Source organism: Drosophila ficusphila, unplaced genomic scaffold (genome assembly GCF_018152265.1).
Source record: "Drosophila ficusphila isolate 14025-0441.05 unplaced genomic scaffold, ASM1815226v1 contig_197, whole genome shotgun sequence".
In the NCBI taxonomy this organism is placed as follows: Eukaryota; Metazoa; Arthropoda; class Insecta; order Diptera; family Drosophilidae; genus Drosophila; species Drosophila ficusphila.
The window spans coordinates 8,728,315-8,745,298 of record NW_025064091.1 but is presented as its reverse complement, the minus strand read 5'-3'; the positions used below and the strand labels follow the sequence as shown (position 1 = coordinate 8,745,298).

General features: G+C 44.1%; 1 protein-coding gene across 1 annotated transcript in view; it reads right to left on the bottom strand.

Moving 5' to 3' along the window:
- Positions 1–4,931: 4,931 nt before the first annotated feature.
- Positions 4,932–16,984, bottom strand: part of LOC108097884 (teneurin-a) — a 155,108-nt gene continuing 143,055 nt past the window's right edge. The window contains 1 exon segment of the mRNA XM_017200420.2: positions 4,932–11,579. Within this exon segment, the coding sequence (XP_017055909.1) occupies positions 7,696–11,579 (3,884 nt within the window). The 3' untranslated portion in view covers positions 4,932–7,695.

The following is a 16,984-nucleotide window of genomic DNA, read 5'->3' as shown; positions in this document are numbered from 1 at the left end:
CCACCCCCTTCCCCCCCTTTCCATCCGTTTCCACCCACTTCCCCTTTCTAGCGCTTTGTGTGTGCGTGTGTGAGTTGAAGCATTCAAATAATTAAACTCATCAAGCCGGCTTCTTCTTGGCCTCCGCTCCGTTTAGTCTAATCTTCTTTGTTTTCTTTTTATTACAGACCGGAGTCCTAGGAGCGCTTTTCCTCCTCTTACACCGCATCCGGAAAGCACACACACACATACACGCTCACACACGCATACACACACACACACATGCCCATGGACTGAGCACGCATAATCCTTGATCTTTTGTTAGTTGTTTGCTCAACTTCTGGGCTTCTCTCCCCTGTTTGCTCTCGAGAACTCACCCCCTCCCCCTTCCCCCCGCAGAGTCCCCTCTCGCGCTCTAAATTATTAATTAAAGTATTTAACAAATATGCTAAAGTTTGCCATGGCTCGTGAGGCCGTCGCATGGCTTCTCCGCATCCCCGCATCCTAATCCTGGACACGCCCAGGAGTTCATTCTGCCGAGTTAATAATGTGGCCAGGACACAGTAAGAGTGTGTTTGCGTGTGTGTTGACATTGCATCTTTTTGATGTCCCGCTGCCGCATCAAAGGCGACTCGCAAAATAGTTGACATTTTGCCTTTGTCCCCGCTCTCCTGCGAATTCCTTGGCTTTCAAATGCCATTCCTTATTTCCTTATCTCCGTGCTCACTCGCTCTCGACCAAAAGATCGCTGCTGTGAAATACCTTAACACACACACGCACACACTCGCAATTAGAATGAGTGTCCTTTGACACCGTAATAGAAAAATAGCATGAAACAAAAGTCCACAATCCACAATTTGCCTCCATTTCCTTTTTTTTTATTTTGTAACTCCTTTGTAAGAGGAGTCTCAAAGAAAATATGCCATTTATTCAATTTGCCTTCCTTGATTTATTTCAGCTCACAAAGGAAATGAAAACAAAACACAAATATTTCATATTTGCATTGCAAACTTTGCATATGAGTTTGTCTTTGTCTCAGTTCTTTTTGTTTTAATAAAACACATAACGCATATCAGAGAACAAGCGGCGAATGCCAGCACGAAATTCCTGGGCTTCGATTTATAAATAAAAGGCTTTCCAATTAAGATGGTAAAAATAGTTTATAGAAAGAATATATATTTGCTAATGGAGTTGCAACGAAATAAAACAGCTTCATTTTCAAGTTGTTTTCGCCAGAGCTTTATTTTGTCATAAAAAACTGAATAAACGAATTCAAAGAAAAACACTATTGTTTAGCTTGGATAACTCTGTGAAGGCTATAAAATAAGAAAAAATCATGATAAAAACGTAGCTTATAAAAATGAAATCCATTTCACATAAATATATTGCTATTTGGTGATGAGAAGATTCAATTTAATTCCTGCAGCAACAATTTTACTTTATGAGAATTTCAATGCCCTTTAGATATAATGTATCCCTTTGGGAAACTGGCGTTGGAGCTCATTAGAGCAGAAACCGCCGTCCAATATCAGAAGGCATTCGGATCCAGAATTGCAGTCCCACATGCCTGACCAGATGCATTTATGGAAACAAAGTACACACCTGCATATGTCACATGCATTCCGTCCTGGACCATAGATAATTATGCCAGGCAGTTTATTCCGAACGAGTGGTTGCATCTGACAGGCCATATATCCTCAGATTTCCCTTTGCTGATTTTGGATGTGGGAGGATAGCACCAATCGGCCTCCCTCCATTAAAAGGGTTTTTATTTTATTTTATCTAAAACAATAATTTATTGAAATACTAAATAAAAGCAGGTAAACCAGTTGGATAATGAGGTTAATTATGGGAGATTTCCTTTTGGCGATTCTTCATGAAGAAATGGATTTTTATTCTATTTATTAAAAACAGTAAATTAATGCATATAAATATAATACAGCTTTGAGATAATTTGGGTAATGAGCTGAAACATACCTTTGCTGATTGACTGTTTATGGTTTGATTATTTAAATTTATTTCTTGAAAAACATCAAATTCCTGCGAATAATAAAGAAATTAAAGCTCTCCAAGAAAACTTATCTGTCGTTTTTGGTAAATAAAAATAGGGCTTGTATTTACAAGGATGATTCCTTATACTTATTTGTTTACCAGAAATCTGGATTTTGTAACATGCAGTAATATTTAGAGCCTTCTGTTCTGCAAACACGATGGTCCTCTTAAGCAGACCCTAAATACGAGTATCGAGTAGTTGTTAGTCGGCGCACCTGACTTTGGTTTCCCTATTTGTTTTTGGCATATTAACATTCCGGATCGAAACTGCAGTGGGACTTTGACTTTTGGCACTTCTTTAGCGTCGGTTCTTTACCCCCTCCCCCCTTCCTTCCCCCTCTTTTCCCTCCCCCTTTTAACCGGGTGTCAGGTCTAGGCTAGAAAACAGCTCTTGAGGCAGAGGTGCATACTGATGATGCGGATGATGATGACGGAGATGATGGCGTCGGAGGGTGCCAGCAAGTCTGTAATTGAAATGCAGAAAATGGAGAGCAGCCTCGACCCGACTGAGGTGAGTGCACCGCCCACAGCCCAGAGCCCACAGGCCACCCACCACCCACCACCCCGTTTTTTCTGGGGATAAATAATGCAGCAACCCCGAGGAGAAAGGGGAAGTGTGAGGGGGGAAGGGCGGCTGCAGAAAGTGGATGCTTTCTTCATCTGTCTCGGCCTGAGCCGCTGTTGACACATAGTTTGTAGTTGGTAAACAGGCAACACACAACTGCTCAACGAGCACCTGAAGATGCTTTGTATAAATTTGAATATTTAACTGCAGCTGCAGATGCAGATGCACCGGCTCACTCACTCTCTCTCTCCCTCTCTTTCTATCTATCTCGCTCTGGTAGTGCCACTGGCAGTAGCAGTTACAGTGCCCAGAACGCCACATAGAACGGCAAGCAACTTGGGCACCCAGAAGTAGCAACATTTCACTCAAATCTAGTGCAGCTGGCTCCGGCATCGAGGCCCTGGCCAAATCTTTTGCCAAATGCCTCGCCCCGAACTCATTTGGCATGCATGTGTGTCAACGCTCTGGCCAAGACAGCAGCAATAGCAGCAACATCGCAGCAGCAGCAGCAGCAGCAACAACAGCAATATTGCAGCAACATCACAGCAGCAACACCAACTGAGATGATTATTATGTATGCATTTCGGGGGCTTAACTTCCTTGGGTGGCGACAATTCGACTGCCATGCACCCTATGCTCCAATAATCACGTTTCCAGGGTATTTAACGGCATGCGGAGATCGAATTTATGAATATAAACACCCTAACTAAATAGTCATTAACTTACCTCCATTCATACCAAAGTAAAGTAAACTTGGTTTTGCAAACAAACAATAGAAAATTGTTTTGAGATTTAATTGCAATTCAGTTGGTAGATGCTAAGCATTCAATAATCGATTGGGTAGAATATTCTGAAAGTTATTTTATTTGCTCTAAGTAAAATATGTGCATCCTAGCTGCAATAGATTTTTTCCAGCAGAGACTGCTTGATACTTACTATCTGAAGAAACCCACTAGCTACTGAAAACTAAATCAATAAAAACACAGGGGTATAGCTTCACATTTAGTTTTCATATTCATTTATTTATTTTTAATTAATTCATTAGTTTTTATTTATTCTTAGACCCTTGATATCCTCAGAAGTTGTGTTGTGTGTGGTTTTCTTTTTTGTTTTGGTTTATTTTTATCGCTTGTCGCACTTTTTTTGTTTTGTTTTTCCATTCATATATATATATATATATATATGTTTTCATATATAATATAGTTCAACTTAATACGCTTAAAATATTCTCGTTTCGCGTTGAAATCATTACATATACGGTATATCATTATCATTATTGCAATAATTATCGTAATTATTTTTACTTTATGTCATTTTATTTTACTGTTCTGCTGTGGTAATATAATGCCATATATAATTGTTCATTTACCGATAGATATATGCGTATGCCTAGGGGATCTAGGTGATGAATGGGGGTTATCGTTTATCGTTTGCATTGCCAATCGCGGGGGGTTGTAAGGGGGTTGGTTCTCCCCCTCCCCGCCGGCCATTGGATTCTCCACTAAGCTTACACAGACAAAAAAAAGTTGGGGTGTTTTATGTACGTTTTTCGTTTAGTTTAGTTGAATTTGCCCTACAATATTCCTTAGGTTGCTTGGTTTGCCTCGGTTTATTTACTATTTGTGAATTACATAGTTCGATATACTACAGATTCCTCTTCTCTGCTATTTTGTCTAATAAATATAATTTGTTCTTCTTTTTTTATTTTTGTTGTTCTTTATTTTGCGTTTTATTTGTTTATAATAAGTATTTCAACTTTCTTGTTGCGTCGCTGCCTTTTGGTTGGTTTGTTTATATTATTTTGTTTATTTGTTTATTATATCTCATAAATTCTTGTTGTTGCTAAATTTTGTTGTTTGCTTTGCTGTCGAGTGCTGTCTGTATTTGTATATGTATATGTACTTCAATCTGTATCTGTATCTGTATTCTTGTCTGTGAATGTGGTTGTGGGTGTGCGTGTGGTTGTATCTGTGTGTGTGTGTATTCTGTACTAGTTGTTGTTAGCTTGTTTATTTTGTTTGTGGTGTGCAAAACGTTTAAATGTTAATTTATCTCAATTGTTTCCCTGTTTCTTTATTTGCTAAGTATTTCTTCTCCTGCGCTCCTCACTTTTTTCGCCTTCGACTTTAGCGTTAGTTTAGGTTTAAGTTTAGGTTTAGTTGTAAGTTACTCCTTCGGTTTAAGTTGAAGTTCGTGTAGCTCTAACATAAATATCCTAAAATACTTGGGTTTTCCGTTATGTACACATAAATATTTGTTGCTGCGTCTGCTGTTCTTGTTTTGTTTTGTTTTCTTTTCTTTTGTTTTACTTTTACTTTTACTTTGTTTTATTTTATTTTATTTCGGTTTCGCCGTTCTCAAGCCATTTCATAGTTCTCTCTAATCCATAATATTAATTTTAGTGTGCCATTTGTTTATCTTTTTTTGTTTGCTTTTGAAGCAATTTCATATCGTTTTTTTTTTATTTTTCATTTTGTTGCTTGTTTGCTTTTTATGCTTGCCAAATTCTAATAGGTAACTGACTCCTGCTCTTTTTCGAATTGTTTTGGTTTGCCAATCAACGAAACGGAAATGGAAACGAATCGAAAACCAGATGGGAGAAGTTCGAGCGGAAAGTACAGTGGTACCCCGCACACGTACATCTAACACATAGACTCCTATACATATTACATATATATGCCGTTTATCCGATAGTTTGTCTCGTTTATTTTACATCTAGTTAGGCGCGACAACGATGGAGAAAAAAAAAGCAAAAAAAATTGCGCACACTCTTGCGTGTGGGCCTCTATATTTGTATTTATATGTATATATATATATAACTAGAGATTACGATGCACGGTGCCATATACGATATAACACTAGTTTACCTTGATTAGCCTTAATATATATACACAGATACTCCGGCAATTATCGGGAGACTCCGACCTCCCTTTCTTATATTTTGATATAACGCTATCGCACGCACGCGGACACTCGCTCTCTTGTACGGACACTACTTTCTCTTTTGACCGGACAGGTGTCCGTACACTTGCTTCCCCAAACGGACACTCGCTCCCTTGAGCGGACCGTTGTCCGTATGGATCACAGTCCCTCTTGGGCGGACATCACCTGCTCCCTTATACGGACACTCACACGGACACTCATTCTGCTCTAAGCTGCGTTCTACTTGGCTGGCTCCTCCTGGTCGCTTCTAGCCCAACTGATCGATCGTTTTGGCCTCGTTTGTGGTCATGGTTCGAGTTGGTAATTTTTATAAAATTTCGTTTTCTTGCTCGTTCGCAACTAATTCAGCAATCTTTTGTTTTCCTTTTCTACGGGTTTTATTAGCAATTCTTCGCTTATGTTCTAGGAGGCAAGGAAACGTTCAACACACGCGATTATTCAACTATAGCTACACATATAGTTGTGGCAATAAATTCGATAAGCACCAATTCATGGAAAACAAGTGAAATTCGAGCTGCAAAAAGTTGGGGACTCTCAAGCGAAGCAAAATGGGCAAAAATAGTCCGATCGAATTCTACTTTAATTGGCATCTAATTATTATTCTGGATCCCTCTCAATCTCAATCAAATTGGACGGAAAGCTCAACGATCTCGATCAAGGTTCCAAGCTGAAATCATATATATCTATTTAGTGTTTGTGTTTGTTTGTTTTTTTTTTTTTTTAATACTGTTTTAAGCTTTATTTAGTTCGATTCGTTTTATGGTTGTGAGTTTATTTGGGCCGCATTGAGCTGAGTTCGAGAAAAGCAGACTTACAAATAATAACAAAACATTTCACATTCCACACGATAATAGCATTAATATTTATCATTAAAATTAGTTCGATTTAATACGAATGTTAATTTTTTTGTTTCCTCGTTTTCTTCTCTTTTTTTGGATTGTGGATGTGTTGCCCTTGCCTCGGCCATATGAACAATAATAATGAATAAATTAATTAATTAAGTAGGACAAAACTTAAACTTATCTATCAGGACATTACAGCTATAGGTTTCTCTCTATAAATATGTGTGTGTGTGTGTGTTCTCCTATATTTAATGTATATCCATTTATATTGTATTAAAAAAAAAACATTTCGCCTAGCAGCTAAATTTTGTTGTTCGATCTCTATAATTACGTTTGTTCATTTTGTTTTTCTTTGAATTTTCCAAGCTGACACTGTGCAAAGCAAATGAGAGAAAGCTTTCGCTAAGCAAAAATCTCCCACAACCCGAAATCTGGTTGCCAAGTGTAGTTAGTCCGTCGGTGTGTGTGTGTGTGTGTGTGTGTGTGTGTTTTGGTCTGGGCTGTCCCTCGATATCCATTTCCTTTTTCGCTTTTCCTACTACTCCGCCACCACCACCACCCACCACTCTCCTCCTTCCCGCTTATGTACATTGGATGGCTGGGAAATCAGTGGAAAGTTTGATCCGCGGGATCAGCTCTTCTTGTCCGTCGGTCAGTCGCCGTTTCTCGTTTGTTTTGTTTAAAACTATGCCAGTCTCAAAAAGCTCGAGTACCACGAAAAAAAGATACACCCCTCCCCTGCTCCGCCCCCTCGAAAAGTGTGAATTACCCCGCCCCAGCTAAATATCCTTGCCCCTTATTGTGGTGAGTATGCATGTACACATGTCTTGTATGTATGGTTCGCTTTACGCTCGTATGACTACTACACTATCCTCTCCTCCTCTCTCTCCCTCTATATATATATATATATCTGTATATCTATAACTGCGTCTATATCCGTGGCTGTATCTGTATCTGTAGCTGACGTCACACACACACACATTTAAACGCACATGCAGCTACATGGGATTATGTTGGCATGTCGCTCGCTTAACTTCGATTACTTTTCATTACTTTTCACTAGTGGCTAACAATAAAAAAAAATATGTTATGTATACGTGTATATATATATATATATAATGTTCCTTGACATCAAAAAACTGGTTCGATAACATAGATTTACGTATACTATATATATATATATATCTGTATATATATATGTATAAATATAAATAATTATGTCTCCTGTTCTTCGGTTTAGCGGCACTCCTTGCGCTCCTCCAGCGGTTCCTCCTGCTCCGGTTCCTTTGGGTCCCTCGTGGTGGTGGTGTTGAGCTAACATTCGACCTCGTCCTGCTCCCTCTCGCTGTCGATTGCGATCTCCAGGGGATCGGTGGAGCGGCGCCGACGTCGCCGGGAGTTGGGAACCCCCGCCGCACCGCCGGTGGCGCCCTTCTTCTTCACGAACTTAATGTTGTACGGGTCCTCCGCCAGCTCGGGATAGAGGCTCACGTCGTGGATGTACTCACCCTCGTAGTTGTTGGCGTAGCTCTGCTTGAGGATCTCCTCCGTCTCCTGCTGGCTCCACTCGAGCGCGGTGGTCAGCCCGCTGCGGAGTGCCTCCTTTTCGCGGTGCCACGCCTTCCGCACCGCCGTCAGCTTGGCGTGGTGCATCAGCCGCTGCTGCTCCTTGGCCACGGTGGTGCCGTACCGCAGGTTGATGATCGCGTGCGCTCCGTGGATCTTCACGTCCAGGTAGTTGCCCGTGTTCGCCGACGCAGACGAGGAGCCGCTCGAGGAGGAGGAGGAGGAGGCGGAACTCGAGCCCGCCGAACCACCCACTGCAGCTTCCCTTGTGATCTCGTGGAAGGTGGTGTTCACCTGACCCTGCAGTCGCTTCAGCTGCTGGCGATCCTCGGTAGCCCGCCAGGCGTCCTCCTTGACGAAGAAGAACGAATCCTGCTGGGCGTTGTGCACCACGAACGTGAAGGGCAGCAGCTTGGAGCGGTTGAACACGCTCGTGTAGACATCGCGGTAGATGGCATTGGCAGCGGGAACACTGGACACGATTGCCTGGCCGTCGGCGGTGCGGGACACCACGATGCCCTTGCCAAATGGCGGTTCCGTATCCGAGCCAATGGTCTTCGGCGAGGGATCCATCACATCGCACTTGAGTGCGGATCGTGGAGGCGCAGATAGTTGCTCGAAGTCCGACATCCTGCGCACATTGAGATGGGCGAGGAAGCCACTCTCCACCGCCATGGTGGGAATGTTGTCGAAGGGTCGTCGCAGGTTCAGAGCCACCGGATTGGAGGGCGGCCTGCCCCACAGCGCCGGCGGTTGCCAGAGATCCCGCGAGAGCTGCGGCACCAGGTTGCCCACATTGTAGCCGAGGGTCTTCATCCAGGCGGCAAAGTCCTCCGGATAGTGGCGCTCGTGACCCACGTTGATGGGATCGTTGCCATTGAAGCGGTACAAATGGAGTCTCGTGGGCGTGATAATCCGCTCGGCGACGCGCTGCCAGTCCGGCGACATCCACTGGCCAATCAGCGGGTCGTAGACCCTTCCATCGCCCATGTGCACCAGAGTGGTGACCTGATCCAGGATGCCGCCGCAAAAGTCAATGGGGAGATACAGATAAGGGTTGGAGTCGTACACAATATGACCGAACGGAGAACGCATAATCTCGCGGATGCCCTCCCCGTATTGGTTGAAGAGCATCAGGGGAGTGCCACTCTGATCCGTGGCCACGTAGTACTTGTGCCGATAAACCTGCGCGTAGATCAAATGACCCACATCATCGTAGGTGAGCGACATCAGTTTGCCATCTCGAGGCGAGTAGATCTGGCTGACTTCATAGGGCCTCTGCTGATTCGTGTAGAAGAACTGGGTCACATTGCCGAAGTTGTCCTTCCTGGTGGTCAGCCTCTTGAGGTGATCGTAGTAATACCTCACATCGAAGCGACCCCTCTTCGATGCCCTCACCAGAAGACCCTGCGTGTTGTAGTGGAAGCGCTCCTCCCTCGCATTCTGGGCCACCAGGCCCCGAGCGTCGTACTTGTACTGCCCCTCGCCGAACTTCACGATCCTGTCCTGCGCATTGTACTCCATGGGAATGGTGTTGCCCCTGTACGTGAGCGATAGCAGATTCCCATTGTCGTCGTAGCGGAAGCCCCATGGCTCCTGGGCCTCCACGCCCACCAGCTGCCCGTCGCAGTCCCACGTGTAGTTCTTCACATTCGTGTAGCTGTTCACCGCCATGTTCCGCGTGTAGGTGCGCGTCTGGGAGATCCTGCCGTGCACTCCGTAGGAGAACTCCATGCGGAACACCTCCAGTCGGTGGATGGCCAGCGCCATTCGCTGCGTCTGGAAGCGACCATCCACGGTTCTCGTGAAGCTGGCGGTTCCATCATGCAGTTGCGTTTGATTCTGGGCGGGCTGCGAGAAGCGGAACTGGCCAATCAAACTCGGCTTGCCCGTTCGCGGATCGTAGGCGAAGGCCTGCGAGGGCAGACTCTGTCCGCCAATCCTTCCCTGCAGAGCCACCACCCTCAGTTGGGAGTCGTATTCGTAGCTGAACTTGGCGTTGCTCAATCCCGTCTTGGCCACGTAGTCGATCCTCTCCTCGGCCAGCAAGCCAGCGGCGTATTCAAAGTCCCATCGGTACTCGAGTTCCCTTTCGGTGTGCGAAACAGTGCTCGGCATGCCGGTGGCCTCGTTGTACTGGAACTCGCTCCTTCCATCGCCATGCACCACTTCAGTTAGCTGACCAGCGGCATTGTACCGATAAACGATTCGAGCTCCATCTCCAGGGAGAATCGTTTGCAGGAGGGCTCCCGCGTGACTGTAGTGCTGCAGGTAGGCTCTTGTGCTTCCCGGCGGAGTGTAGGTACACCTGATGAAGCCAATGGAGGTCTGCATGCTGAAGCTGTGGCGGGTTCCCGAGGGCAAGACAACATGCCTCAAACCCCCAGCATCGTCGTACTGCAGCACGAACTTTCGCTGGCTGGCCAAACCAATCTCGGATACCAAATTCCAATCATTGTAAACAAAGGAAACAATGCCGTCCTGCTGCGAGGTGATCTCTGAGAGCAATCCATGTCGATCGTAGCTGTACTTGAGTTCAGCGGGACCCCAAGCCCATCCCTCGACTCTGTTGAATCGATCGTAGGTGATGTTCACCGGATATCCATTGGTGGGGTAGTACGACTTGGGCAGACCCGACTGGTCGTAGGCCACAATCAAGATGGGAGTTCGCCTTGCATCGTAGAAGGTTTCGCGGTTGGTGAACTGATCGAACTCCACGCCAATCACCCGCGACTGGTTCACCCAGATCTCGCGATTGAGCGTCTGCTGGGGATTCCGCACATCGCCCACCAAACTGTAGACGGAGTACATCGAATTGGTGAGTCCCTCGCCCATCGTGACACTCTGGTGCGACCACATGGCCAGCATTTCCGCTTCGACTGGGAGGGCTGCTTCCAGGAGAGGATGCCTGGCCACTGCGGATGCCTCCACCACCACGCCGTTATCCCCGTGGATCACCAGAGTATTGTTCGCCTTGAGTTCCGCGTCCGCGTGAGCTTGTCCGCGCTTCAGGAAAGTGGATCGCACTCCTCCCAAAACCAGCAGTTCATTCGCCTCTCCAGCAATGCGTTCCCTCGAGAACAGGGATTCCACGGAGGCGTGGACATAAACGGTTAGTCCCTGGCTGTCTGCCAACTGCGAGGTGATCCTCACGATCTCGCCGCTTGGGAGGATCATGCCGGTCACGCGACCAAACTCATCGTACTGGTAGATGTAGGTCTCTCCTCCCGAGGACCGCGAGTTCAGAAGTCCCGTGTTGCTGTCGTAATCCAATTCGATCTCCTGGCGACCCTTCTCGCTCAGCTTGGTCATGATTCCGATTCCGTTGATCTGGATCTCCGACTTGTGGTCCTGCGTGTTCTCAATCGAGCTCACGACGTTGCTGTAGTCGCGAAGGAACTGGATCTTGTTGCCCGAGGCATCCGTAACCGTGGAGAGTCTTCCGAAGCTGGTGTTCTTCGAGTAGAGGAAGCTGTAGCGAGTCTTGCCGGAGGTCAGGTCCTTGGTGGCCACGTGCTGTCCGTACCGGTTGAACACGTATATCTCGCTCGACGGCGGGAAGGGGATGTGGAACTCGCCGTTCTCGTCGTGCGATGGTAAATAGTGCTCCAGAGCCAAGACATGCAGAGATCCTGGAGGGAGAGAAATGAATATAAGGGGTTGTGGGTTAAGTTTTAAATAGGTCAATGATATAATACAAACATAATCAATAGGTTAGTAAAAATAGGTATACCAATTAGATTAGTATAAATAATTTGTGGAGAATAACAATGGGTTTTCAAATGCACTGTTGTGATTTGTAAAACAAAATTAAATTCAAATAAGAATATAATATCGATCTGTGTATATGTGGTATTTAAATCATTTAAATAGAACTATTTAAACAGAAGGTATGTTTTGTAAAATTTTGATAGATGTTTGTGGTAAATAAGCAAGTTATAACTTTATGAGATCCCAAGATGAAACCCTCGTGCGACCACTTTGTTTCCGAAATGAACTGCAATAAGCCGCAATATCGCACGAATTAATTAGGACGAAGGAGTTGTCCGTGGATAGTTTGCGAGAGCCGAGTACGTTTTTAATGGCTTCCCAGCGAACGGGACACTAAGCTGCAAGTAAAAGGACACTTTTTACACCCCGATGGGATGCGGCATACAAGCGTAGCTTATCAACTTTATTTACAACCTAATGGGCGGCTATTTGGGTGGGAAAGCAGCTTTTTCGGGGAGCATCTGCTTGGCATTTGATTACCTTTTCGCCAGCGTTTGGGGCGTCGTAAAAAAGTCGCACACTCGTTGTCCTTGCCAGATAATTGACTCATTTATTCATTCCCAGCTCCTTGGACAATTCCTTTTAACTGGTCATCAAATTTATTCGCACTTCCTTAACTTTCCCTCCCCCACTCGATTCTCCTTCGGTTTGTTGATCATTTGCTTAAGCTAAACGCCAAGTTCCTGCAGCTGTTTGTTTTTACTGCTCTGCATTTACCCCCAGTCACGGAATTTTCCTGCATTTCCCCCACACTCCCTCCCCCCATTTTCCGCTTTCCACTCGTCGCCGAACTTTTAAGTTTTGAATCACTGCAAATGCACAAATACAAAATGGCGTAGGTAAGTTCCATCTGTGAGCGAGTGTCTTAAGTATTTTTGTGCAATTTGCTGCCCCCCTCTTCCTCCTCCCCCCTTCTTGGCCACGCCCCCCTTTTGTAGGTGCCGCCCCTTCCACTTTCCCTCTTTCCCTTCCCCTCCTTTCCACTGAAGCGTTTCATTTTAGTTAGTGTTGAAAATCGCTTTGGATTTGCATAAATTTGCTTGCTTTCCGCCCCACATCTCCTATCCATCCAGGCAACCCTCCCTCCCCCCTCCCCCCTCCCCCTCCCCCCTTCCCCATCCACCATCCCTACTTTATTTCAACACCTCCCAACCTCCCCCATTTTCCAACGGCTTTGCATTGCAAACAGACAACAACAAAAGAGCGTGACGACAGCGTTTTGTATAAGAAACTAAGTGGAGAGGGGCTACCAAATGGCTGGAGGGGAAAGGGGGCAGAGGGGGTGTCTACAGAGGAGGGGGATGGCTTTTAAAGACATTAACTTTACATCATTGCGCCCAACTGCATGCATTTATAAATGCCACACAACTCGGTCACTCAGCCCCAAAAAGTGTGCTACAAAATTTGATTGCGGAAATAAAATATTCAACCAAGTGGAATATTTTATGCAGATAATTGTAGAAATTGTAACAAATATTTTTCTATAAATAACATATATATATATAGTATGTGTCTTTGTTATTAACTTTGATTTTCAAGAAATATGCATTATAATTATACTTAAATTACTGTTAATTATTTCCATTAATTCTATTACCAATCTCAAATTTTATCTCATAATCAGAAACCTATAAACTCCATACGTAATATTTCATGGATTCCCTAGCCAAAAAGCAACCCATTAACATCCATTTCGCACAATTATTGCATGCAACAATTCACCGCTGATTGCGAATTATGTGCCAGTTGCAATTTGCACATATCACAATAAAAATATTAAATACATTGTCGGTTATTCTTATTGCGGTGCGGGCAGTGTTGATTTGATTGCGTTACAGTTCATTTACCCGAGGACCAAAAACCAGCAAGGACCAAGGATCCGGGAGACACATGACCCACCACATGACCATCCACCCACAGTTCCACAGTTCCACTATTCCGCAATGCCACAGTGCTCCCTCCACATCTGCGACCCTCTGTAGTTGGAGCGTAAGCCATTATGGTCTCATTTTAGAGGAGAATTTTGGTTTTGGGTTTGCGTTGGCGGAACACTTCACAAAAAGGGAAAATACTAACGCTGGCCTTATACATTATTAAAATTTGATGGCTTTACAAAATAAAATATGCAGACAGCATTTCAAATGAATAGAGACAATCAATAAAATAATACAACTTAAGCGGAAATTATACTCTTCAAATATTATATTAAATTAAAATGCATTCTCAATAAATTGAGACCTCTTAAAAAATGAACCGAACAAAATAAATAAATTTAATAACAATAAATATATCTGTAAATTGTTAAATCTAATGAAATAAATTTAATCCTTTGAAAATTAGCTTTGTAAAATATTTCCATTGGAAAACCTATACCCAATGGTATAGCTTCTTTTTGGCAGTGTTTGAGTTTGAATTTCCGAACGAAAGCCGGGGCATTGGCATTCGAATTGGCAGAGCGCCAGGCCAGCGATTGAGCGAATTTCAATGCAATAAATGTGTGACGCTCAGCTGGAGGTTACCACCCCCTCTACCCCCTCCCGCCCACCACTAAATGTGTGTGTGTGTGTGTGTGTGTGTGTGGGTGAGCTGTAATGTAATGGTAATGACCCCATAAACTGAACAACTTGTTTGTGCCCAATGCAAAGGGTTGTTGCCATTGTGTCGCCGAATGTTTGCTGCTCCACCGCCCCCCGCAATTCCCCCTCCTCCTCTTTCCCCTTCATCCACTAAGTGGGTTTGTTTTACACACACACCCACGGCACACACACAAACACATAGATCCCGGGGTGTCCTGCAATTGTCCTGAGCGTTTAACAGTCGTCATGGCCAGCTGGCATATGTCCAAATCGCTGGCGAAATTGATATCGATGGTGGGACTGAGGCTCAACAAGGATATTGCGATATTGGGATATTGGGGAAGAACCCTTTGATTTCGCGATTTGTGGCCTTGTAAGTGGGATAAGCCCATGCGGAATTATTAGGCATTATATTCGGTTTCTTAACTTGAATGTGCTGGAAATCTTAAAAGAAATACAACCCTACTCAAGTCCAATTGAATTATAAGTTTATATTGTTATTTTTATTTAATGCCAGCTCAACTTTTAATCCCATTAAGACACCTTTGTCTAATAAGTATTTCCACTTCCTCAAACTCTTTCCTCATTTATCCTGTCACTCAGCGATTCATCGATATTTTTTGTATTTTTAGCTCGCCTTTCTTTTCCTGGCAGGGCAATTAATGCAATAATTTTTCACACACTCTCGCCGGGAAAAAGGCCACTTAAGCTTGCGAGCTGCTAATGAAGCTTATTTACGTTTCCTTCGGCCAGCAGCTACATTTGTATGTGTCTTGTCTGCTCACACACAACTACACCCACTCCCCCTCATACACACACATATACCCCTGATTAATGTTGTGCGGAGGGGGCGGGGTTGTGCCCACTTTTCGGATGAGCAGGGGAAAAAGTTTTGCCAATTCAATGCCGCGTAGGTAATAAGATTGATTTTCACTTTTTCGCTTTTCACACTCACACAGCAATCACTCACACGTGTGCAACACCCACACACACACACACATACCCACCACCACCATCGCAGACTAAAACTTGATTAATTATAGCCATTGATTTGCTTTCCACGGCTTCAACTCTCGCCCGGCCTTTTCATTAATTTCCGCGCCGAGTTGCCGGCTTCTTCTGCGACGGCGGCTGATGATGATCCGCCCGAAAAAAGCGTACCCACCCAAAAAAGCCGCCCGAAAGTCACCCAAAAACCACCCAGAATCCACCCCTTTGTCCATCGTTATGGGGAATCGTCTCCATTGGCAGGGCCACTCCACTCCACTCCACTCCACTCTCCCCGGCCTTTGTGGAAATTTATTAATTACGTTTTTGGTCTTATCAAATTACGCTCTGCTAATGCACTCAAATTTATACCTTCCGTGCTTTTTTGAGCTTTTGCTTTTACGGGGACGTTATACTTGTGCACTGAGAGAAAACTCATTAGAGTTGCAGCTCTGAACTATGCTGAATGACATCTAAAGTGTGAATGATAGGTAGACTTATGAAAAGAAGGCATAATATCACTGCATTTCTTACGACTTCAATTTTTTGACAATGCAACATTTTGAATAACGCTTAATTATTTTTCGTAATGCCTTATTCTTTTTTTGAATTGAACGTTTGCAGTAAATTTTATTTTGAATAAAATTTACATACTATAAAAGATATAGGTACTTATTATTTGTTAAGTTTATTTTTCGTACAATTTAAGGATTCGTTCTAAGTGATGTTTTTGGTGGATAGAAGAACTCTATAAAGAATTATGATTCCCTCCAAATTTTTCCCTCTGCCGTTTCCTCAATTTCGCTTCGCTTTTTCCTGCCTTTTCCTGAAATTTATTGGCGGCCATTTTGTTTTGTGTTTCTTCGGCTACCTGGGCGAATGTGTGCGTGCGTGTAAGTGTGTGTGTGTGTGTGTGAGTGGGTCCTAATTTGTCCTCGTTCGAATTGTAACGGAAATTGGTTTCGCTCTTTTCCTTTTTCCTCCCCCCCTTCCCCTCACCACCTGCCCCGCCCACTTTTGCAGCGACCGCCCCTCTTGGCCATAATGGCCAATTACAACAACAATTGCTGTGTTCCTCCACAGCTTGTTCATTGTTCAAGTTTTGTTGCCATTTCCGTCGTGGTTGTTGCTACGTTTGCTGTTGTGGTTGTTGTTGTTGTTGTTGTTGTTGTTGTTGTTGTTGTTATTGTTGTTGCTGTCATTATTATTATTGTATTTGCTGTGGTTGTGTTTTGCAATATGTCGAAATTCAACTTCCGGTTTTTCGCATTTTTTATTCGTTTCTTTTTTATTCCTACTTTCCCAGCCAACAGCAGTTAACAATTTCTATTTTTTGCTCCCTTCGCCGCTTGTTAACACAACAAGATGGCCAAAGAAAAGGAGAAGGAGTGCCAGTTGAAGAAAATTTGCCAAAGGAAATGTTCCATTTTCCATTCAGCTGCTGTTCGTGTGTGTGAGTGCGTTTGTACTACAGAAGTAAATTGCCTGGCCAACACACACACACCCACACACACGAACACACAATACATACATGCATGGAGAGACACATAGAAGGAAGATGACAAATTTGCTGTATCGGATGACATTTGTTGGGCCCAACTGTCAGGAAACTGGAAAGGCAATATGGTCGGCGGTTTGCGTATACAAAACCCCTGAGAAGCATCGCCAATATGCTAAAAATGCAACCCAACGAAGCTTTCAAT